This window comes from Astatotilapia calliptera, chromosome 4 (assembly GCF_900246225.1).
Source record: "Astatotilapia calliptera chromosome 4, fAstCal1.2, whole genome shotgun sequence".
Lineage (NCBI taxonomy): Eukaryota > Metazoa > Chordata > Actinopteri > Cichliformes > Cichlidae > Astatotilapia > Astatotilapia calliptera.
This window is the reverse complement of record NC_039305.1, coordinates 7,119,478-7,144,714: the sequence shown is the minus strand read 5'-3', so window position 1 is coordinate 7,144,714 and position 25,237 is coordinate 7,119,478. Positions and strand designations below refer to the sequence as shown.

The following is a 25,237-nucleotide window of genomic DNA, read 5'->3' as shown; positions in this document are numbered from 1 at the left end:
CTCGCCACCCTCATGAGATCGCTCATAACCAATAACCACCCTCCATAATATACATACTGTGTTTACATAAAATGAGCGATTTAGATTACTGTAACTCTTGACTATAAGTGGGTGTATATTAGCTCAACAACTACAACTGTAAGGCCTCCATTTGTCTGGCTCTTGTTACTTTCCCCCATATTCTTTGGGCTTATATGTATCTAGTATCTGTGTCTACATTTTTATGTGCATAAAACAGCACACCCTCTTTGCTTTTCACCATGCTGTCCCCCCAAACACACACAGCCAAGCACACACTATCAGTGCCTCAAAGGGTTTGAGAGGAACTCTTCAAAAGGAAACGTTTAATAAGCACTACAAGCTCATTCATTCCAAAGAGGGCAGAGTTGCAAACTTATGTTCTAAGTGTCAGTTAGAAATTTATCACATTAAATTTTGCATTAATGTAGTAATAATAATAATAACAATAATAATAATAGTGATAGTGTGGAATTAATGTACAAATGTAACAACAAGTTCTTTAAAAATCCCCTTGATTGTCACACTGTAGCTGATTATAGTAAAAATAATAATTACTATTATTTTGGTCAGTATGACAGTCCAAATCATATTGCACTTGAAAACTGTTCTTTTTAGTTAGTTTTGATGATTGTGTCTTTTGACTCTGGCTCACAATAGCACCTCTAGTCTTTGTTGGCTCACCTCCACTGTTTGAATGTTTCCGGGAACAGATGGGGGTGAAGAAAGTCCTGGGCCACGGTCGAGCACCGGGTAGAAATGAGAGCTTCGTGGCTAAAATGGATGCAAACGAGTAATCCTTTTAAGCAGATTATTTTGAGTTCATAATTGATGCGGAAAAAAATGTAATTGATATTAAAATCTGATTTATTGTCTAACTCTATTGTCCATTGTCACAAGATAACTCAAGTTGATTTATTTTTATGCTGGAAGCTGACTGACAAAGAGACTGTTATCTGTTGCACATAGTGCAACTGTGTGTGTGTTTGTGTGTGTATTTTTGTGAGGCTGCTGTTCAGATTTCACAGTTAGCTGCCCCTCAGTTACGCATTGAACTTGTTGAGTAGGATGCTGTGTAAATGTAGATGAAATGTTCTTGCTGAATGATTCATTACAACCTTTCCAGGTCTCACAGGGTCAAGCTGGCCACAGCATCTCCTGGTTCCACTATTCAAACAGGCCTCTCCTCCATCACAGTAGGCAGCTTGAGTGTGTGTGTGTGATTACACATGCGTGGCCTCCTGACTACCCCACTCCCCTCCATTTTGATCACTCCCTGTTTAGCATTTGTGCATGTGTCACCCCTTTCCGTTTGCGACTTATTACCTTGTTATACAAGCTGACAGACAGATGAGTGTTCTTTTGACTCATTCATAGCCTCAAACTTGCACAGAATCATAAGCTTGGTTATACACACCGACAGAAAGACACACACACACACACACCTCCCAGATCTCACTGAGTCACTAAGCTTGTATCTGAAATTTAATAGCCCTTGAGTGCAACAGTTTACAGATACAAAGGTGACATAAACACAGTTAACACAGATCAGTTGCAAACTAGACACGCCCAGCTTTAGAAACAAAAAGCACATATTAGTTTCCCAGCTTTGATAAAGGCACACATACCCGGACAAATTTAAGGGATAGATTGCTTGTAAAATGACCTGTAGGGATGCTTGATAGCAGCCAGTTTGAAAAAAATTTTCTCCATACAAATAGGCATTTGTCAGTGCAACTAGCATACTCACAGAAAATTGCTAGTATGTACAAAGTACTGCTATTAAAAGGACAGATTCTTTAAAAATTATTTATATAGGGTCAAGGATCTGTAACGTTGTTGATGGATAAAAAAAAATTAGAGCAATAGTACCATGGCCTTTTTTCCCTTTAGACCACAAGGTTTTTTTTGCTCCTTAATTTAGGATTTAATGTGGTAATTAATGTATGCACTCAGCTGTGAGTTGCTTGTGTACGATAAACAAACGAGGTTAGTGCGCTTCTATAGGAAAATGCCTTTTTGCTTTTATCACTATATGTCCGAGAGCAGTGAAAGTGTACTTTAATTTGCATGATTTGATTAGCTCACCACGCCTTAGGTGCTAGGATAGCAAACCACTACATCTAAATGTGTAGATAAATGTTGCTTCAGGAAATTGAGAGCCGTATACCTCTGTGTGTAGATGGACACAGAAACGCTGTTTGGGTTGAAATTCCAGTTCCAGTTTCTGCTGTTGTCCAGATCTGACTACTTTTTTTCTACTTCCCGTTCTCCAAAATTGTCCCTTTTTAAAATTAGCTGGTGTATGCTGTAATTAGCTGTTGTCAAGGAAACCGTAAACATATTGCTTAAGTGGGTTACCCAGAGGCATGAAGACTGGTTAAAGATTTTTTGAGGTCACCCAGTGCTAAGAGGCAGGCTGGGAACTTCAGTTCATATGAGCAGTTAGATAAGCTGTTTGGGCTCTTCCGCTCCTGCTGGACTACTGCCATGTTCTTTTGCAGCCTTAAGGACCACACTGAACTGGCAGGCACAATTATTTGTGGACCTGAAGGCTACTTGTACTCAGAAGCCTCCAGTGTATAAAAACACTGAGTTATGCCACATATACACGCAAATGCACACATTAACTAGTGATTGCAGTTCATGCAGTCATTATGTAAGTATGTAATGAACAGCTTTTGCTTGGTGTGCTGCATGTGAGCATGCTTATGCTGACCAAAACAGTATTTATATTTGCTGTATGTCTTCCAAACAGAGCATTTTCTCCTAAGCAGCTGGAGTTCCGATGGTTGTTACGGATCTGAGACTGCCAAGAAGATTCCCAGAATCAGTTGAGGGGGGAAAAAATGGTCCCTTTGCGATTTGCTGAAAGGAGCTGCTTATGACATCATTCACACTCGCCCATGATCTCTTTGACTCTGTTGCTGTGTTGGGTGCATGCTGTTCCTCTAGTGTGCCTATATGTGCATATATGTGTCAGGGGTTTTTTTCACACCTGCTATGGTTCGCCACAAAACATTGCAACCTTGAGCCCACACCTAGTTTCCTCTTTCTCAGAGTACCTTGGCTCTCACTGACAGAGCGTTGTGTGTTATACTGACATGCTTTTTGTATGCAGGGGCTCTTAACTCAACCTCAGGACCACCTTGAATAACAAATGACCCCAGAGTGGGGCCACAGACTGCACACTGCTTGACTTGTGCTGTTTTTCTAGTCTTGAGCATCACAGTGAGAGTCTCAGTGGAAGCTGGCAGCTGCCTATGCGTGTCTACTATGTATTTACAATCTCTGCCGTTCTGTGTTTATTTTACAGACACTACCCCAAGTCAAGCTTCACCTGTGTGACTGACACTCCAGAGAACCTCCGCCTCAAACAGCAGAGCAAGATACAGAGCCAGGTAACCCATTGGGAATATCCATAATATTCACTGCTGAACTAAACTTCAGCTGTACAACATACGAGTATAACACTGTGCCATGTGTTTGTGCATAAGAGGCAGTAGAAAAGTATGCTTAATTTAAAAATTCAATGATGGTTAAACTTGGTAGTAAGTCTAACACGACCAGCTTTCAGATTACATTCTGTCTTGCTCCATTTTAGCGTCCGTCTGCATGCTCACTGCTTTAAAACAAAGCCCTGAGAAATCAAGCATGAAATTGACACAAGTAACACATTTGAAGCTGGGAGGCCCATAGTCATGCAAACTAAAACTGAGACAAACTAGAACAGAAACAACTCAGCATTTATAATCAAAAGATGTACAGACTGGAACATATGAAAAGGGGCCTTGCTTAAATGTGTTTTGCAAGAATTTCAGTTTCCCTTTATTGAGATTTGAAGAGAAAAAGTCTTGTTAGATAAGAAGACGTTGCGACATTTATGGCTGTAATACTGAATGTAAGCTCATTTGCTCAAGGACCTCATTATACCCACCATCCAGTGCATGTCAAAAAACACTCTACAACAAAGTTCACATCAATTTGCCCACTTTTTTCTGACCGCTGTTTCTGTTGTTCCCTTACATCTTTATTTTTTATTTTTTTGCTGTCTAGTGTATTGTCCACTTCCACCACAGCTGGGTGGGTGCATGAGCGTATTGTGTCAGCGTTTGACATGCTCCCATGAATGTCCACTAAACAAAAGACTAACTGCTTATTTTAAATAGTTTAAATTTAGCTGATTCTTTTTCTTTTTTTGTAAATTAGGCTGGAGGCTGACACCTATAGTCAACCTCACTTTTTCTAGCAGTGATACCCACTTGGCAGTGTTTAAAGTGGGCAAGATAATTGATTCCACTACCTTTATGTTGAAGCTTTGGTTACTAGTTATTTTGCAAATTATTCATATCAAATGTAAATTACTAAAACAAATATGCTAAAATCTGCTAGCTTAGCAGTATACAAAGTGAGTTGGTTCAAGAAGGGCAAACTGTTGCATTGGACGCTGTCCGTGCAGTTGTTTCCAAACATCTAGGTTAAAAGTGTTCAGTGTGTTTGTAGAAGGATGTAAACGGGGAGAAAATAAGGTGTAGTATCTAGGCCTTTTTTAATATCCTGCTTGTTTGAGGATTCCCCTTCACCAGTGTTCATGTGTTATAGCCTTTTGTTTACCATTTATGATGGTTACAAACTGGATTATATGGACTTACATTTTTGCGCTTTTATAGCGTATCATATTGATGTGGATACAATTTGCCAACATTCCTGTACTTTTAAAACCACACCAAATTATTAATGCAGTTTGAATACTTCTTGTTGTACAGCAACACTCAGGGTTCACTGAGCTACCCAGTTTCTCTGCTCCTATTTTTCTGCAATTAGTAGCTTATCTTGGTCTAATTTGTAACCACAAAAAACACTATGGTTGTTCTTGCAGTTGCTAAAATTACAAACACCCAAATGAATTATAATATGTTATAAAAAAAAAAAAAAAAAGAAACCCCACTGACCAAAATATCCTCCTTAACTGGGTCATTCCTTATTGCCTTAATAGAAAAGAGAAAGCCAGAATAGAGAGTCGGGGAGATTTGTGCTCGCTAAAGACTGTTTTCCTCTTGAACTGCTTGCAGTTAATTTTGGATGTCAAATCATAGAGTAAGTTTAAAATATTATCTCTGTCCACAAACTTGTTATAGTAGGCATTCCACTGCCTTAAAATTTGTCATTTTCAGTTTCACTTCTCCAAATAATAGTAAGATGTCTGGGCTTTGTATAATAGAATTCCAGGAACTTGTCTACGTCCACTAAAGTAAGCACAGAAAAACACAAAAAACAACACACATTAATTCAGACGTACACAAAGATTAGAACAAATCTTTCAGCACAGTTTTAGTCTCTAATTAGAAAAAACTATGTGAGAGGTACAGCTGTTGAAGCCTCTTTACTTTGGAGAAAGAAAACGACACACAATCCACCAGGAAACCTGAAGGAGAAGCTTGTTTTTGCAGCTTGTTGTAGAAGAGAGAGCGCTGTACAGAGAGGCAGGCAGGGCATATCCATATCTTATCCAAAAGTCTGTGTCAAACACTAGAGATGAGTGGGGTGTGGATGTGACGGGGGGTTTTGCAGAGTATAGGGGTTTGGATAGTCATATGGGGAGGGGGATGACTGAGGAATCAAGGGACAGATGGTGTTTTTCTACATGGATTGTGCATCCAAACAGCCCCCACAAAGACTCCATAATACTGAGAGAGTGTTATGCTAATTGTTTACTGTATCCAATAAGATCCATATAATAAATGCTAGTGCATGGCTGAATTTTAATCATTTTTTTTTCTATAGCATTTCTTAACAGTTATAACATGCTTCATGATTTGAATGAAACACAAACATCAGAAATGTGCCTTAAATGCAGTAAATGCAGAGATGCATTCAAGCATGAATTCTTATTTATGATATAAATCGATGTTTAAAGAAAGGCTACCATATAAAACGAGTTTTCAGCAGGTGTTTGAAAATGAACCACTGAGTCAGCTGAACTGATGAATTGTAGATTTAGGTGCAACAACCTTAGAAGTGCCTCTGGATGTGAAAAATGATCAAGGAATAAGGTCTTCGCGGGTCTGCTGTATAAGGAGAAGTCTGGCCACTGAGAAGTACATGTGAAAAGTGAGCTACAAAAAACTGTATACACCCAAGTTTTTGGGTGACGGTAAAGGTTTGATTTTCTCAGTTAAAAGGAAAAGTTTTGCTGGTGATGACGGGTCAGTTTAACCACCGACTTCCACAGTGGAAGTTTTGGGGGCAGGAATTTCAGTTTTATCGAGGTTGAGATGGACAAAGAGTAGTGTGGGATGTTGTGACTTTTATTTCTCCTCATTTGCAGTTTAATGTCACAGTGGACAGGAAAATATGATTTGTGACAGGGGGGAAAAAAAACACATGAACCTTAAATTTGTCAAAAAGATTTTTTTTTTTTTTTTAATCCCTTTAGCAAAGTTGTCACCTCCGTGCAGACGTTTTTGTGTTTTTTAGCTGAAGGGGTTGATTGTGCTGTCAGTTCAGCAGACACCCTTAAAGAAAAAACATCCTGTTAACTGCTGAATCTTTTGAGCTAAAGTTGTGTTTTTAAGGGCACTTTTTAGGTGTTTCTGTGTCATCAAATTAAAGTTGAGGGGAGGTTTGTTTGTGGAGATCGGTAACTGTCTAACCCCTCACCACCACCACGCTGCCGCTACTGCGTTGCTACGAAACCTTATTGCTATGGTAGCAGGGTTTGTCACACCTCATTACTAGACTTTGTGGGGGGAAGACAGAAAGAAACAAGACAGAAAAGGAGAAAAAAAACTAGAGAGAAACGAATTGGGAAGGAGGAGAGGAAGAGCTATGAATTGCACATGAGAAGAGACGGGACGGCACCAACCAGAAAGAGGGAGGAGTGTGTGGTGAGAGAGTAAGAGATAAAAGTGAAATTCCCTTAGGAAGGAAGGCTGGTGGAATGCAAATAGAAGCAACGAGAAAGATTATAATGAGGAAAAGCTCCAGCTCTATGGGATGACTGACTATTGCCGTTGAAGCAGTAAAATATGAATGAATGAAAAAGGAGCACAGCAAGAGCAGAGTGTGGGTGGGGAAAGAAAGCAGAGGTATGATTGGAGGAGAAGAAGCTGTTGCATAGATCCCAAAAGACAAAGGAGACAGGCTTGAGAAATTAAAAAAAAAACATAAGGGGGATCACATATTGAACAGAGAAGAGCAAGGAATGAGGGACAAAGATGGGTCGAGGTCACATTAATCTTCTTATCTGTGTGTGCATGCCTCAAAGCTGTATACAATTCCTCATTGAACGAGGATCAGCTATAGTTTTGCCTCATTTTCTCAGTGGACGTCACACCGAGGGTGACGGCAGATATGGACCAATTACAGCGCATCACCTACGCACTCGCGCACATTAGCTGTGAATCACAGTAACATTGTGTCATCACAAGGCTCCGGGAGATGAGAGGGAGGATTGGTCACTGTATTGAGCAGTGTCAGGCATTATGTGGATATCTGGGGGAGAGGATGCAAGGGTGAAGCTTTGTTTCCTGGTAATGGACTGTGCAAGCAGGCGCCCTCAGTCTTGGAGGAGTGCAGGAAATCAGTGCAGTCACCATGGAGGCAGGGACAGAGTTTCAGTGTGGGGGGTGGAGTCTAAAATTCTCAGAAAAGATGACAGAGAGAAGCGCTAAAATGTGTTACAGCTTTAGTTCAGAAATAAAACGTGTTTTCCTGTTTCAGGTTTGTTAAGTGGTGTATGTGGTTGTGGCTTTGAGTGATCACCCACGGTGTAGCAGTGAGGGAGAGCTTTGTAATTTCTGATTCCCATCTGACGTTACATGGGCAGGACGTTTCCTCCTCTCTGCCCCTTAGGGTCAGAATAGGGTGGGAAGGCTGGAAAATAACACACACACACACACGCTGACACTGTTTGTTGCACAGTACCTCTCATTTTAACCATATATGGTTACTACCACGTCCTGCATGTAAGGCCTTCACTCACTCAAGCAGGCAGGAAGTTAACGTCACCACAGAAGACAAAGCAATATATGCAGGGCAAACCCTACTCAGTTTGTGCATACAACACAAACAGAGAGCCTATTTGATGCGTACAAGATTATTGAATTTGCAGAAAACGTAAAATTTGACTAGTAAAGGCCAAAAGCAACTTTGTTGTATTGTCGTCAAGCTTATGCTTTATAGTGAGAGATATAAGTAAACAAATACAATTAAATGGTCATAAAACTATAATTAGTAGTTTATGTGATTGATCCAGTTTGCGGATAATTGTGTCCTGTAATTTTTTGGGTGCTTTTCCTGTGCATATCAAACTGAAAAAAGGAAAAAATGTGAAACATCTTGTCCATCTCAAGAACATATCACAAAATAATCCATATTCAGATATTCCTCTGGATGCAGGGCCCCGAATCATGTGTGGTGTGAAGGGAATTTTCAGCCTCAGAGGCAGTGTGTAGATTTGGGCTGCTGTTGTTGTAGAATCTGGTACATTTGTTTAAATTTCAGCTAGCCTTCTTATGGAAATACCCAAAAAAGAAGATGCAAAATATAAACGAATGTCAGTTTCCCAGAGACGACTTGTCAACATTATCATGTTAGTCCATCGCATGTTGTTGAGCTGTGGTTGAGCTGTGATCGAGCTGCCAATAAAATAATTTTATTCCTTCCTTCCAAAGAATTTTATAAACCCAAAGCTTTAGTTCAGCAAAACTCAGCACTGACATTAGCAAAACCAAGAATTTTATTTCACGATTTTTAATTTTTTGTTACTTTTTACAATTATATATGAGTTGTAAATTGATTTCAGAGGTGCAGGAAAATACCAAGTCTCCATTATGAATCCTCAAAATGTTGAATATGATTTGTTGAAAGAATCTAGGTCACTGCATCTATAAATAACCATTTCCACTGCATTTGCTGGATTTTCCTTGTTGACTCGCTAAACTGAAACTGTTGATGTCAATGTATAATTCATTTTACATGTAATTTGCCTTGCGTGTTGACCTTGCCTTTATTTCTAACACGATCCTGTTTTGTTGTGCAGGTTCTTTACAGGGAGGATTTTGAGAAGAATAAAGGGAAGGGTTTCAGCGTGGTCGCAGACACACCAGAGATGCAAAGAATTAAGAAAACGCAGGACCAAATCAGCAATGTAAGCGTCACCAAAGCAAGTACTCCATTCACTCCACTTGTTTGTTTATTTCTCAACATCTTAATAATAAAGCAGACTGAATATTTGGAGCTCTTTCTGCGTTTCCCCCCACCCTGACAGCCTGGTATGAAGCCAGTCTGCTCTGTGTTGATTAGTTTCCCTGTGTGACTATAATCTCTTTGCCAATATTGAACTGAGGATTTCTTCTATGGAGAATGATTGGTCTACATGAAGTACTCTGCAAACGGCTCTTCAGTTCTTTAAGATTTACTGATTTCACTGCTTTAAAGGGAAGCGGTGGCATTTTTAATCTTTTGGGTGTAAATTTTTAATTGGGACCAAAATGTTTGGAATGGGTCCAGTTATTGAGTGAGGACACTGTGAATGGCTACCACAACATAAGATTTAAGATCAGCCAATACGGTTAAAAAAAAAAAAAATCAATATTTCTGCATTACCTCGTTGTCTAAAGACTTTTGAGAATCTTGAGAATCCACCAGACTCAGTTAGTCCACTCCGAAGTTCACTTGACTTAGTCTGAATTGTTTTCCACACTCGGAGTCTACTGAGACAGCTACTGTGGTACTTAACTCGCTAGGTTCTCCACGTTGGTCAGTCATCTACTCTTACCAGTTTCAGTTACAACTCCCGTAATTATTCATCTTCTGTCACACTAAAATAAATACCACTTTATAGGCATCTATTGATCTAATCTAGTCATCTATGGTTTAAGACAGCGGTCCCCAACCTTTTTTGCGCCACGGACCGACAATATTTTCACGGACCGGCCTTTAAGGTGTCGCGGATAAATACAGCAAAATAAAACTAGTACCAGTACCGAAAAAAAAGATTTATTCATAACACACGTGAAAAGACCCACGAAAACAGAGTTAACGATAAAAACGATAACAAAATAACACTGAAAACCGATAAAAACCCTGAAAACCATACATTTCACACCTGAGCCTCAACTCTCGCGGCCCGGTACCAAACTACTCACGGACCGGTACCGGTCCGAGGCCCGGGGGTTGGGGACCGCTGGTTTAAGATATGGCAGCCTGCTTATCAAAATGTCTCTTACTAATGGATAAGCATTGCTAGGCAACTGAGCATGCCATGATTGTTGAGTGCAGCATGGGAAATTAGAAAATTGTACAAGGAAAGCAAAACAAATAATTTGTTAAAAATGTAGCAATTTATATTGAGGAAGGAGCAACAGCACCAATCCTGAAAACAGGCATCTGCAAAACAACTGTAAATCCCAGGGGACAGCTGTCTGTGCCACGCCAGGCTGTAATCACAACAACACATTTTTATTTTATTAGCATTTTTACAATCTCTGTTCAGATGAGTGTTTTGATACTGTTTTAGAAATAATCTCAGCGCGTAATAACTTGCCCTTAAACACGTATTACATGACCTTTAGCGAGTGCTGGAGATGAAGCAGAGTAGAGAAAGTAAGTGGCAGAAAATGTGAAAAATTAAAGCCAAGGTTTATTTTTTTATTTAAAACAAACAAAAAAAAAAAAACTTGATTTCCTTTAAAGCTTAGTCATTATGCTTCAAATGAAAGCTTTGGAAGCCACCAGAATAACGTGGCACATTTTTTGTCATCATTTTCTGTTACATTACCTAATTGGTCTCACCTCCTCCAGCTCAAGCCTCAGAGAATTTCCCCAGATTAAGATCTCAAGTTCTACAATTTTTTTTGTATACTGTTGCTTTTAAAATCTTTTTGTCCTCTTACTTGCTCTTTATACATGGTAAAGGAGTTCTCTCCCATTCACTTTTCATTGGGTCCAATCACCTTCACTTTCCTCTCCCTCTGCCCCTGTTATTGATTGATTTGCCATTTCTCTGTAAATACACAACAGGAATGTAGAAATGTTTATATTGTTCACCTTGTGTCCCCCAATCTGCTTAAGTCAGCTGCAAAGACCTTTCTTTCTATGTGAAACAAACTGACAAAACAAAGACACCTCTTCATACATACCGAGCTCTGCACTGGCCTCGCTAATGGCATAATTGGTGTGGAGGGTGATGGATAATTACAGTTTTCATGTGATGAAGATCTTGCATGTTGGAGATTAAGGAAGTCAGCAAAGCAGGAAAACAAACACATATATTATATGCGTTTATGGGCGCGCACACAAGCCACAATTTCACTGTTTAAGGATAGATTTAAGCGCATCGTGAAGTGGCTTTAGTTGAAGCTGATAAACGAGACCTCTGCTTGCAATCAATTTGTCATTCACAGCCAATCATAAAGGAGCCACTGCAGATGAACATTAGTGTCTTTTATTTCTCTTCTCTGGACACTGAAAAACAAAGTGCAATAAACCCTCTTCTAGTCTCATCTCTGTTTTGCCCTTCTTTTTGCCACATCTCTCGGTCCATCCTTCTATATTTCCTGCCACCAGCAAAGATTGAGATGAATCAGGGGGGATGGTCGGGGGTAGTTCAGCAGCAGCTAGGGCAAGTCCTGTAAATCCACACACAAACACACCATCTGTTCAACCTGCTTCTTCAAAACAAACTAAAATAATCTCTCTCACACACTCTCACTTAGCATATTGCACTTGAGAATAGCCACTGTGTTCTCCCAGTCACTCGCTTCACTGTCCTTACACAAACACTCCGTCGTCCCATCCAGTCGGTGAATACACTCCTCACTGACGCCAGCAGCACAGTGGGCTCTTTGAGCCGGGGCATAAGCGGGAACAGAATACAGGGTTGTAAATCTTGACCGAAGAACTGTTGAGTAAGTCTGTTATCAGTCTGGTAATAAGGAGACGGGTTAAATAGAGCAGTCACTCAGTTTCTGTTTCATCAGTGCTGCCTGTTTGATTTTGAAACACTGAACACAGCCTTTGTCGCACTGGCTGGAGAAATGGTCATAAAGTCTGCCTAAACATCTAATTGTGCTGCTTTTTTGTTTTTGTTCAGTTATAACTCAGCGTATGGCTTACAGAATGAAAAAAATCCATTTTTTCTCTATTCACTTACACTTGAGACTGTAGTACTTTAATTTAAACTTGATTCCATTTCATATGCTTAGTCATACAACCCCACCCTTCTCCTTTTCCTCTCAGTAGTTCCTTTTGAGTCTTGCTCTGTCATTCCAAGCGAGTGTGTAAGACTCGGGGATTTGAGTGACTTGTTCTCTGTACTCCTCCTCTGCTCTTTTTTTTTTTTTTTTTTTTTTTTTGGTGTGTGTTTGTGTGTATGTTTCACCTGTCTGATGTGTCAACAAGCCGTTGCTATACACCTACGTCCTTACACTGCTTCCGGTACCTGAGATGTCATTTCCTCTCAACATCAAGCTGCTTCCCTGAGCATTTGCTGCAAATAGTGCGCCCCACCTATCTCCACAGACACTGAGAAGCTAGAGAGCAAGTGGGAGACCCCTGGTGGATAGAAAAGGAACTGTACAAACTACAAGTCCTTTTTGAATCTAGAAAAGACTTGAAAGGATTTGAATCTCCTAAGAGAAGGTGCGTTATTCCTCATCTTCATGAATGACCTGTTTGTGTTTGTGCATTGCAGATTAAGTACCATGAGGAATTTGAGAAGAAGAAGATCGGAGGAGAGGGTCCACAACATCTGCCAAGCAACCCCAGTGCAGGTATGACCAGCAATTACTAGTAAATGTAGCAGAGAAGTAGAAGGCAGAAGTGAAGAAAGCACTGTCTGAATCCACAAAAATATCTGTGTAGCTGGAAAATGTACATGAACTAGAGAACAAAAAGCATTACATTTTTCTTTAGCTTTCTTGGCTTGTCTGCGCTTGGTTCCTCCCTCCCAGAGGCTATAGGAGCTCAAGTTCTTCACTGCACTCTTCTGCTTTTTAATCTTCTTAGCCATAAATGACTACATTACTGCAAGCATAATTCTGTTTCACAATCACAGCTGAAATCATAATTGTACATAATCTGTTTTTATTCATTACTCAAGTCAAACAATTGTTTGCTGAAGCTCAGACACAGAAACTTTGCAGTAATAATTGCAAACAACAACAGGAGCAGTTATGTCAGAACAGTGCTTTCAGCATTAGGAAGAGGAATGACTAGTCAGCCTGCTATTTGTATTTCGTGTGCCAGTTCAACACCTTTACACAGAAGGTCATTGTTTAGAGGGTTGTGAATCAAGAGCATGCGTGCCTTGGCTTGCCATGTAGGGTTTGTTTTTTTTAGCATTTACTGTAAAAGAGCTTTTGCACAAACAAACAATAAATACACAGCTTGTATGCATGGAAAATACATGGAAATGAATATCTAATTATAGACTGTACTGAGTCAATGTTTACAAACTTCTGAATTTAGCCTTTGTGGAGCTTTTTACATTTTCTCAGTGTTCAGTAGTCAGATTTTTCTCAGTGCTTTTTTTTTTTCTTTTTAAACCTGCGTCTTAATATTCCTACACGTATTTATTAGTTATTATAGTCATTTATCTAATTATTTATGGGTCGTGTACCTGAATTGTGTAGTTGTGAACTTTATGTATGTGCAACCTACTGTGCGTAACCAAGTCAGGTCATTTCTGACCCCATTATTTTATACAGGAGAACATTTTAATAGGTATTGTGTTTATATTAACTATACTGTTACCTGTTAAGCGAGATTTTTTTAATTTAATTACAGTTCTGTCATTTTTATGCAAATATGGTATTGTACAAACAAAATGACCTTTTATTTACACAATATTTTTATTGTCTCTCGCTTCTTAAAAGACAGTTTCTCTTCATTTTAGAACTGCTAGAGAAGAAATGCATTTTAAACGGTAACATGTGTTTGAGTGGCACCAAAACAAAGATGAACTGGTGACTCTTTAATAACGTTAGCAACAACAAATTGACTAAAGTATTAAGAGTGTTTTGTTTTTATTTTTCGCATCCTTTATTACTTTGTTTGTAGTTAAAACAAAATGTATGCAAACATCTTGAGCTTGTATAATAATTAAAATATTTTGTGTATTAAGTGATCCCACCCTCCTTAATCCTTGCCACAGCAATGGGCAAGTGCTCTTAAAACTTTGCAAGGTAGCAGAATTTGATGCTACTTCTTATGATTTAAAAAAATCACAGAGCCGCATACTGCCATAAATGACCTTTTGTGTAGGTTAAAGCACCAATTATAAGTAGTACTGCTTATGATTCTAACTCCTTCATTATCCCTGTACTCCTTCACCAGGTGGTTACCAGCAGCCTGCAGCCACTCAGAACTACCACTATGATCCTGCTCCTGAACCAGTGCGCCAGGCAGCCGCTGCCCCGCCTCCCAGTGCTGGGGTACGTCCTTCACTCTTCTAATTAAATTCACCGATTCCAAAACCTAACAAGAATCAGAAGATTTGTTGTAATTTAATAACACAAAAGCAAAACACATTCTTTCCAAGATGATTAAGCTCATTGTCAGCAGACTGTAACCGTTTATAAACTAACCAAGCTCATTCTTTTTTGCTGACAGAAGCGATACAGGGCAGTATATGACTACTCTGCCGCCGATGAGGATGAAGTTTCCTTTATGGACGGAGATGTGATCGTAGACGTGCAGCAGATTGATGAAGGCTGGATGTATGGCCGCGTGGAGCGTACCGGCCAGCAGGGCATGCTGCCTGCCAACTACGTGGAGGCCATCTGAGCTAGAGGAGAAGAAAAAGAGGGAGAGAAAAAGGAGGAGATAGAGAAAGGGAGGGAAAGTAGGAAAGGAAAAGCCCAGTGCCATCTCATCTTAGCGCCGCTTTCTCTTATTTTTACTCTTGTTCCCTAACCTGCCCTGAGAGACCCTGAACCCCTTCCCCCTCTACATCCCTGCTCTGCTCTCACTGTTCGCCAGCCACAGACACACACCCTCTATCTAGCTGTCTGTCCTTCTGTCTGTCTATCTGCCTGCCTGCTTCTCTATTCGTCCATCTGTGCTAATGTCTCTCTATTTGGATGTTCGTCATCCTCTTTGTCTTTGTCCCCATCCTGACTCCACTCTCATGCAGCTGCAAGTGGGAATGGAAAGTCCTCAAAGATGAATTCACAGTTCATTGCAGTATGTCAGGGGTCCGTGCCGTGTCACACAGCTCCATCCTAGCTACGCCACTTAGCAATCCTACCACTAAAACATGCAAAAATACTGAAGAAAATGTTTGTTTGTTTTTTGAAAAAAAGATATCCCTGAAGTGAGTAAACCTGCAGACACAATTCAGTGAAGAAACTAGCTCAAAGTGTGTTTGAGTGGCGTTTTAATGGGCCCATTTGTCTTTTTCTTTCTTTAATTTTGCAGCGTGATCTTGGCCAGACTGGAAAAACAGTGTATAGAATCTCAGTCTGTCTTAGAGTGATTTTTTTTTTTTCACTTGAGTACATTCCTTTAACCTCCAACGCTGTTGCTGTTGCATCAGTCAGCCAGTTTTCAGTCTTAACAGAGAGGTTTTTTAAATATATTTATAGATGGACACACATCTCGCCAGTCTGCTCAAGTAGGCACCCTCATGTTCAGCACTGTGCTGTTGTCAAACTGGAATAATGACCTAACTGTAGAGCACCTCCTGTTGAGCCTTACACAGGCTTCCTGGATACAGGAGGGATCAGGGACACGTTAGGGGACTTCATCAGTCTTTCTCTTGCAGTTACACTGAACACACGTCTGCATGTACAGTATACACGTTTATTCCTGATTTTGCAGCCTAAATGCCTTCAGTCCTGTGAGAATCACAAAGATATGGTGATCAAGATTAAGCTGTTTTGGGGGGGAAATGGCTCTTCCCCTTTGCTAAGAAAAAAAAATATCACCATCACAGAAATCCTTTATAAAAGACGAGGCCAAGCACAACTCGATATTGTGAATCATTTATTTGAAATTCATTCCACCGTTTTTGAAAGAGTACATTCCAGTCTTTTTTTTTTCTCATTTAATGTGAGATTTTTTTTTATGGCTGTGGTAGATGTTGTCATTTTTCTCGCTCTTTTCTTCCTGAACTGTCCTTGTTGTTATTAGATGTTTGTTTTGAGAAAAAAAAAACAGATCTGTGTATTTAATAAATAAACCAGCAACTCAGTTTGCAAGACAGAAAAGGAGTAGTTATGGAGACTCTTGTAGTCACTGTATTAGATCAGTCATGGGATAATTACTTGGAGTTTCAGGACAGCGCTAACTGCTTGTTGTTAAAGACAGTTTCATTGTTCTGCAGCTTCAAAGAAGGGAGAATTTAGAAAAAGAATCATTTAAAATACACCTGAAAGTTGATTTTTATCGTATGCTCTGTTCATTTTAAAGGCAGCTGCCACCTGAGCCAGGGCGGCACATGTGGCAGGCCAATCCCAACAACAAGCCAGCCACCGCTCGCTGGCAGCTAAATGTTGAAACTGGTTCTTGAGCGTAAAATGAAGCGTTTGCGTTGCTGGCTCTTCCACAGAAAGACTGCGACACAGTATTTCTGTTAAAACCATAACACGTGTAATTGTCATTATTGTTGCCATTCCTCTGTGGTGTAAATAATGTCACAGGCCCCTGACCTTATGCACCTTTCCCCTTTTCTTGCAGTTTCCTTCTCCTGTGATGCACTGTGACTGTCACAGACATGAGCGATCAGGGTGGGGCCATCCTTACAGTGGAGCTGGGGAGCGGGGAGGGAGGGGATTTCGGCTTCATTAAGTGAAACAAGGCTCTCACTATGTAGCTAGATGACATTGTACAATTGTATATGTATCATAAATGTAAGTTAGGGGGAATTGTTTTTACAGGTCACGGTGCTCTGGGAAGTGGCTTGCCTGCAGATAAAAGCGTTTCAATATTTTTGTGAATGTGGAGAAGTTCTGTGATTTTTAAAAGCTGACTCACGGTTGATGCACGTTGTCAGTTGGTGTTGAACAATCAAACTCTCTAATGTCATGAATTGTGACAGTGCTGATGGAAAAAAAAAAAAGTCACTGAATTAGAAAAAAGACTCTTCTAATCTTCTAATAAATGAGAATGAATGAACACACTGTACAGCATCTTTCCTGCATTTTGCATTAATCTCTATTCGACAACAGGATATTTGCAAAACAGACGCTAGATCGGAAAGCTGGTTTAGAGCTCACGGTTGTGTGTATCCCTGGGGTAAATTGAGGAATTTTGTGGTTTGGCTTTGAGTGAAATGATTGTTGTTCCTGGCTGATGGTGCATTTGCTCAAATTTAATTATCAACGAAACTACTCACACTGGTAGATTCCGGATTGCGTCCAGTCCAAACTTATCTCAAGTGTGTTGATTGTTGTTAGGTGGTGGTGTGGATGAAATGAGGGAAGGAGGGGGGGAATGGCCAAAGACAGCCAGTATTGTTTAAGTGTGGCTCAGGATGGATTTGTTAAGGCACTGTGTGTGCGAAGATGTAAGCGTGCGAGGCTGGGGGGAGAGGGGGCGACTGAGGGTGGCGATCCTCTCGATTTCCCAGTCTGTGAGAGGCGGCAAGTTGTTTGTCTGACCTGGATTTTAGTCAGGAGTTAACCTCTTTGCGCCAAATACCGCTCCTCTGCTCTGGCATCACTACTGAACCCTAACTTCATATCATAACCCTGCTTCCATTCAGTTTCTGTCTTCTTATGCTGTCCAACCTCCTGCTGCAGTTCCTCTTTCCTTCAGCCTTCATCGTAGGCTCCTGCTCTTCCGATGAATCATTCCCTGCTTCTATGATACTGGTTATATACTGTAGACTTTGCAGAGTGAAATCATATAATCCACAATTGCAGGTTTAGCATTCAGACCAGTTTTTGTGCATTCCATCTTAAATTGTTTTTGATATAATTTTGTTATTTTTTTAAAGAAAAAAAAATATACCATATGCATATTGACATACACATGTATTCAACACTCTGAATACATCCTCAGATTAAGGACCTGATATCATCTCCTGTTGCCCTGATACAGCACTTCAAATTGTACTTATGATTCTGCAGATTCAATAAAATGTCATTTTTTTTCTCAAGACTGCTCTGTCTGTACAGTCTCTTCACTTGGACACATGAATAGCAACGCAAACGTAAAAATCTACATAGGTGTGCAAGGCCCTTTTTCAGCAAATGTCACATTATGTCGCTTCTACGAATTTATGATGCAAAAAAGGACAATTGCTAAATAGGAAAACTTTTTCATGTTATGTTGTCATACCTAAAAACCATTGTGCTGATTAATGAAGTAATATGTTTAGCTGAGTCTTTTGGGGGTTTGGTTCTAAGTCTCAAAATGGTTCATTAAAGGACCTTCATTAGCGTGCTTGTGCTAATAAATTCAAGCTATTCCACGTGGGAAAAGAAGAAACAGTATTTCATACAACAATTTTCACCACTCCCCTTGCAGAAGAGGGAAAACCGGCTCCAGCCAGAATTCAAAAGAAGTGGGAAACACTGGTGCATAACTGATAACACAGGCTCCTCAGAGTCTCTAATTTAAGACCTTGAGAATCTGGCAGGTCCTGAACTGCTAGCTTTATTAAATATGAACTGCAAAGCACCCTTCTCACCATTCAAGAAGTGAATCAGGAATGTTTCCATATCTAAAACCATACTGGGTTTGCACTAAATCAGTGGAGATGCCCTAACCAGGGAGAAATGGATTAATATTGTCCCTCATTTGGCAGGTCTGTCAGAGAAACTCAGAACCGTAACAGCCCAGTGTGCTTCAGACCTAACAACACAAGACGAGACAAAACAACACAAGTGTACATTGTGCAATGTGTTGAGGAGCGTTTGGACTTTTACACGGGCGAGACCAAAGAACCACTCGTGACACGTCACACAACGCAGTTATACATCTTCAGCTAAAGCAGAGAGGACACGGGAATAAAGGAGGGTATTTATGTCCACACTGAATGACCGCTGTTAGACTGCTGGTGTCCTAGAGCACCAGTCATCAGTCACCTATAACACAGTCTGGAGATCCCTTTCCAGGTGATTCAATCCCCACTCACACCATAACCCATGTGACCTTAATTATTTCCAACATGACATGGTAGGACAGTGTCTCCAAAGGGATTCACACCTTGGCCTCTGTGACAGTAATGACCTACCTTGATTCACACCTGGGCTCATGTAACTCACAATGACAAAGATGGTGACTCTCAGGATCTCTTCAATGGAGACAATCCCACAAGGGGTAAAATACCCAAGACTCTCCATTAGTTTCTAGAACTAAAGAAGCCACTTGGATGGGAAGTAAAATGTCTTCACAAGCAGAAAGAAGTCCATTTGCCTTCATTTCAAGTGCTTAAAAAAACAAAAGACCTCAAAAAGGAAAATTCTGAACCTATTTGTGAGAGGTGAGACAACTGAAAAGATGCTGGGGGGAGTTTGATGACCTCTTTCAAGCATAATGGGGGGAAAATGTGGTAAATGGGAGATTTGTGCAGATTAAAAGGGATCTTCAACGAGGATGGTTACTGCTCCATTAGGCAACAAGATTTGAACATAGTTTGATTGAAGCCAGTTTACTTATAAAGCAGGAAAAGGTCAAAACGATGTAGTTATCAGGGAGAATTACTGGTTCAGTTGTGGTATGTGGAACATCCTGATTGGCTATTGTTGTTGTTGATCTTGTGAGAAATAAGAAAAACCCATCAAGCTAATTCAACTTGTGGAAGGTTCTCTACTTCTGTCACACCAGCCCTTTAGATGTCCTCCTTCACTACAACCATGAATCTTCTCTGTGGTCTTCCTCATTTCCTCCTGCCTGACAGCTCCATATTCAACATCCTTTGAGCAGTATATCCACTATCTCTCCTCTGCACATGTCCAAAACATCTCAGCTTTTCCTCTTTGTCTCCAAACCGCCCACCCTGAGCTGTCCCTCCGATGTGCTAATTTCAGCCTTGGCCATCCCAATGAAAATCTTAACATCTTCAACTCTGCCATCTCCAGCTCAGCTTCCTGTCTTTTTATCAAAGCCTTTATCTCCAAAACCATACATCATAGCAGGTCACCAACATCGCCTGCTAGTCTTCTGTCACAAATCACCCCTGAAACTCGTCTCCACCCCCTGGCTACGCTCTCTGCTTCACCTCTCTTGCGACTGTCCGTTGCTTTGGATGGTTGACCCCAGTTATTTACAGTCATAGACTCTTTCTACTCTTTGTATGTTCTCTCTTGCTTCTCCTGACTTAAGACTTTATTGACTTATTATTGATTAAAGCTACAAACTGTCCTTTTGGTAACAAAGTAAAGATTTTGGGGGAAGTCATCCATGGAGGCCAAACACGCCTTTCTTGGGCAAACGTGCCTGAAAGCCAAAACTCCGGGTTAGAAAATCACATGTGTTTTCTTTTCCCCCTTGCACGTTCGCTTTTTGTGTAGGGCGGGGCGTGTGGAGCTCTCCGAGTTCTTCCGATCTGTTCCGATCTTCGCCGATCTTCTACCCTCGGTGGTAAGGTCGCTGTTTGTGCTGCGTGTTCTCCTCACATCCGCACAGTCTGTCTCCGACCGAGCTCCCATCATGGTGGACATCTTGGTGTTGATGTTTTTCGCCGTTATGGGCCTCGTCTTTCTCTCCTACATCATCTACATGCTGTGATGAAGATGCGTCCTGGTCAGGCGGTGCTGGAGCCTAACGGAGGGTGTTTGTTTTTCCTCTCCTGCATCCCCGGTTTACGCCACAAACAGAGGTGAGTGTTGTATTTGCAGGTGTTATTAAGCGAAATCCTTCTGTGGTGGAAAATGAGTGCATATACCCGAGAAAGGCCGGTGTTCCTGTTGCTGTATCGATTTTGGGATGATTGGTTTCTTTCATCGCCGTAAGTGTTAGTAAGTTGCCAGCGACAGACCTGTTAATGCTTCCCATGTTTCAGGGAGTAGAGCCACGGCCAGGCCATGATGGTTCCCTTTGGAGCTTTCATGTGGGGATGAGAGGAGCGATCCAGGCAAGAGAGGAAAAACAAATGGAGAAGAAGTGGAAGCCAAACTGTTTTGCACTCTGCAATCATTCCCCTCCTTCCTTCTTTGGAACAGTCAGATCTGACCAGGATGCCCAAACAGAAATTATAACCCTCATCATCATTTTCTGTGGTACTTCTGTGTCAGTATTACTGTTTAGAGGAGTAGCGATGTTACCTGCACATAAGGATCCAGGATGGCATTCATAAAGGTGTAGAATTTGCCTTTTTTTTCCCTTTTTTTTTTTTACGATGTGCGATTATTTATTTATTTATTTTTTAAGGATGGATTTGATTTGAAGTGTTCAGTTTGACAGTATTATCCAGATGTTTTATCAGCTCTTTTTGCACAGGTTTGTGTTTCAGCAATCAGTTGGAGAGCCTCAGTCACTATACTTTCCTTCTCACTGTAATCATCATTGTCCACTAAATTAAGAGGAATGGAAAGGTATTTGTTGCACTATATCAGTTGCTTTAATGTTCTGAAGCTTTGCAACTACATTGCTCTTTTTCTGTTTTTGTCCTTATTTTTTTTGGCCACAGATGACATCCACAAAGAGGTGTTGTTTGTGTATATCTGAGTTTCATATTATCTGTTATTTTTAAATAATGTTCACTGATGCACACACAATTTTCTGATAATTGTGAAATGTCAAATAAAGATGATTCCAGTAAACCCAGCTGCCTTCTCTTTCGCTTTTTGGAAAGCAAAGTTGAATTCATCCTTTTTGGGCATTATCAACTGTCACGGTCAGTTTTCAAGAAGATGACAAGCATTTCATGGTTCGAGCTTCTCAAATAGATGGAGGCTTTCCTGCTTATTCTTAGGTGTATTAAGTTTAATACATTTGCTCTTGGAGTGACAGACCAAATCACTATTTGTTGTTGTCCGCAGATACTTTTATTGAAATTTATATTGCTTGAGTGGTTAATAAGCAAAAGCAGGGCTGAGGTTGCACCAGACCACTAAAAGTGGATTGTGTTGCCATATTGATGTAACCACAGCTGGAAATTACAGGAAAGAATAATCCTGGGGGGGGGGAATAAGAAGAACTGTTGTCCTCCGCAATTCAATATTAAAAAGGTCTTCAAACAAGAGTCGAATGTAAAGGCAGAGGCTTTAAAACATGTTCTAAACCACTGGTTAAAGTCCAGAACAATAGGGTCAGGTTAAACTTTAGCAGAAAACCTCTAAATGAGCCCACAGAGTTCTGAAAAAGAATTCCTTGATCCAAGCAGATTGAAGAGCAGAGTGTGGCTCATGACCATAGCATTGTACGCTTTTTGGTCACTCGAGACACGACTGAATATAGAGAGAACATATTTCATCCCTCTGAAAATGGGGGACTATGTACAAAACTCTCTATAATTTTTAATTAATACAAAACTTCTATCAAACTCATTGAATTAAACCTGAAAGTCTGCTCTTCCAAGTACATGTTGATAGATTTAAAATCCACCGTGGGAGGTATCCAAGGGCAAAATTACAAAAAAAATAAAATAGACCTAATTATGCTTTTATTATGAAATTTCTTAGGCAATATACTTCACAATTTTGTAATTTTTTTAGTCTGGTATGTTTATTTCTCTAAATAAAAGGCATATTGCACACACAAAAATTCCACTCGAGTGTTCTGTGAAGTAATGTCATGCTGTAAACTCTGCACATCACATCCACATTTCAGCTACTGAGAAAACATTTGAGCAGGATATATATTTTTAACCCTTGAGCATGTTGGAAAAATATTCATTCTTCTCTAAAAAGAATGGGTATGACCTGAAGGATGACTAACAGTACCATATTCCATGCACCACATTTCCTGCCAAACCCGCCCCACGCTCTGTAGCTGTTGTGGATTTTTGTGCCAGATGCTCTCCTGCAGATGGTGCTGTTGACCTATAGCAGGCTGTGGGGCCTGACCTGAGAGCAGCTTATCTGTAAATAGATCAGAACAATCCAGATGCATATATGGAACAACAGGTTACAGGAGGTGGGTGGATAAAGAAAATACTCACGTGAAGTTTTTCAAGTTGATCACAAAAATGCTTGAATTCCAGCTAAAGGCATATTTTAGTCGCTACTCAAACCAAAGTGTACTGTTACACAAAACAGGATTTATTCATAATTTTCTATTTTATCAACAGATGAAGGCTCCTCTGTCTTATTTCTCAATGAGGACTCTTGAACATTTGCATCTCTCTGCACGGTCACAGGTCAGCTTCTGCATAACAGTGGATGTCTTACCCTAACAATTATTTTTAATGAATCCTGAAAACACGTAATGTCTCCTTTAAGTTATATGAACTTAAGCTAGTTAAGCTAGATTAGCACAAAGTGTAAAAACATGGTAACATGGCTAACCTGGTTCACCCCTTACTCAAAACGTTTAACCTGTATGAATTACACAAATATAACATAATATGTTAATTTGCGAGCTGTAGAGTTGCTGGTATGTAGATTTAGTTTAGCTTTTTTTCCTGCTTTGTTCTCACTTTTATGCTAAGATAAGCTAAATATCAGTAGCCATGCAGTGTAAACATAAACTGTAGCAATTTCAATCATATCCTTTCTGAAACTATATAAATCTATTTCCTAAATGTTAAACTGGGATGCATCAGAGTCGACCCTGATGAAAGCGTTGGTCAGTCAATAAAGTTGTTCCTCTTCCCTTAGGTGTTGCTGGAGTTCCTGCATTGTGAATTGTTTCATCCTCTCCATGCACCTTGGAAGTAGGTGAAGTTGTGCCAGAAATTTTTGCTCTAAATGTTACACTACTCATTAATTCATTCCTTCCCACCTCCTCAAAGCACTTAGCTAAAGTTTCTCCCACATAGGCAGATAGAGCCCCTCTGGGGAATGATCAGAATTCCTCTGCTGATAGTATAAGCTACCGCTCTCACCATTACAATACACCCACTGTTTTATCAGAGAGCACACACACACATGTGCAGTCATTTTACTTCAAACAGCATCTTTGGCACGGCCAGATCAAATGACACTGCAGCAAGCTGACACTACACTTGTGAGTCTTCATCTGGGTTAGAAAGAGAATGAAGCATTGAAGCTGGACTAAAGGAAAGATTTCAATCACACTCCTGTTCGCCTCATATCAGATTGTGTCACAGCTATGTTTTGTGTCCCCTGAAGCTCGACAGGCCAGAAACAGGTGCTCTTTTGTTTTTCAGCTGCAGAGACCTTGACTTTCCCCCGGAGCCATAGTTTTGGTCTAATGCAGTAACACAGGACATTTATATGTGCTTATAATTATTTTAAAAGGAGAAAAAAACAATCTAAATAGTACCGTATCACTGCTACAGCTGCTGACAGCATTCCTGGCATTCCCGGGGATATTTCGTTGTCTTTTATATTTTTGCTTAATTCTCTGGATAGCTGGAAGAATGTGCACAACATTACATCATGTCCAGATGCTTCCGGTGCAGACTTTGATGGCTGAAATGTCATCGATTTAAAACCTAAATGTTTTTAGGATTTAAAGACAAATAACGTGGTGTGTTTTAAGTGGTTCGTTTTAGACTTCTTACTGTCAGAAAATTTCTTTGATGCTTTTTTTCACCTTGTTCTCCATTTGTCAACTCTGGAGCTTAAAAAAATGAACATAAGGAGCCTTTCTGGGAAATAAACTAAGTAATCACTCACTAGAAGAGAACTGGGAGCAAACTGAACACAACACAATCATAAAACACATCAAGTCGTTCCATAATAACCCCTGGAAGTGGAGAGTGGAGTGGGAATAACAAATAATATAAGGAAAGACTTTCCCGATGTGAAGTTTCCTTTTAAATTAATCCTGCACAGTTATGGAAAGCCAGGAGGAACACATGCACATCGACAGCGTAATGCATAAACTACTGCCTGCTTAAATAAAGGATAATAAGTTTACATCTTTTTCAAAAATCTCTATATTTCCATTCATGAAGGCGTCTCCTGATTTTAGATGGTGATGATAATAGATGTTGTGATATGATGAATCTAATGTATATGTATGTGTTCAAAGTTCAAATATCAGAACCCGCGTGACTAGATTGTAATAACATCTCGTATCTGTGGCACCTTTAACCTCCGGCAACTTTTTGCCAGTGAGCCGGAGTTTGGGATTGAGAGGATAGAGAGTGTAGTGATAATAATACAATAGGTGAAGATGGAGGGAGGTGGAGAGG

At 40.2% G+C, this 25,237-nt stretch overlaps 1 protein-coding gene and 2 long non-coding RNA genes across 4 annotated transcripts in view; all 3 read left to right on the top strand.

The window, feature by feature from the left end:
* The window catches only part of lasp1 (LIM and SH3 protein 1), a 30,899-nt gene extending 12,773 nt beyond the window's left edge, over positions 1–18,126 (top strand). Inside the window, exons 3-7 of one of the 2 annotated variants that reach the window (XM_026164296.1) lie at positions 3,335–3,419; positions 9,062–9,184; positions 12,716–12,794; positions 14,359–14,456; positions 14,635–18,126. In XM_026164296.1, coding sequence (XP_026020081.1) covers positions 3,335–3,419; positions 9,062–9,184; positions 12,716–12,794; positions 14,359–14,456; positions 14,635–14,808 — 559 coding nt within the window. In that variant the 3' untranslated portion in view covers positions 14,809–18,126. The remainder of the gene's footprint in view (positions 1–3,334; positions 3,420–9,061; positions 9,185–12,715; positions 12,795–14,358; positions 14,457–14,634) is intronic. The other variant, XM_026164297.1, reaches the window with a different exon arrangement.
* Positions 18,127–19,915: 1,789 nt separating this feature from the next.
* On the top strand, positions 19,916–21,738 carry LOC113019983 (uncharacterized). Its single transcript, XR_003272128.1, has 2 exons — positions 19,916–20,791; positions 20,975–21,738. It is a non-coding gene; the product is annotated as an uncharacterized LOC113019983 (long non-coding RNA).
* A 1,177-nt stretch (positions 21,739–22,915) lies between these two features.
* On the top strand, positions 22,916–24,329 carry LOC113019984 (uncharacterized). Its single transcript, XR_003272129.1, has 3 exons — positions 22,916–23,049; positions 23,204–23,272; positions 23,733–24,329. It is a non-coding gene; the product is annotated as an uncharacterized LOC113019984 (long non-coding RNA).
* The last annotated feature ends 908 nt before the right edge of the window (positions 24,330–25,237 follow it).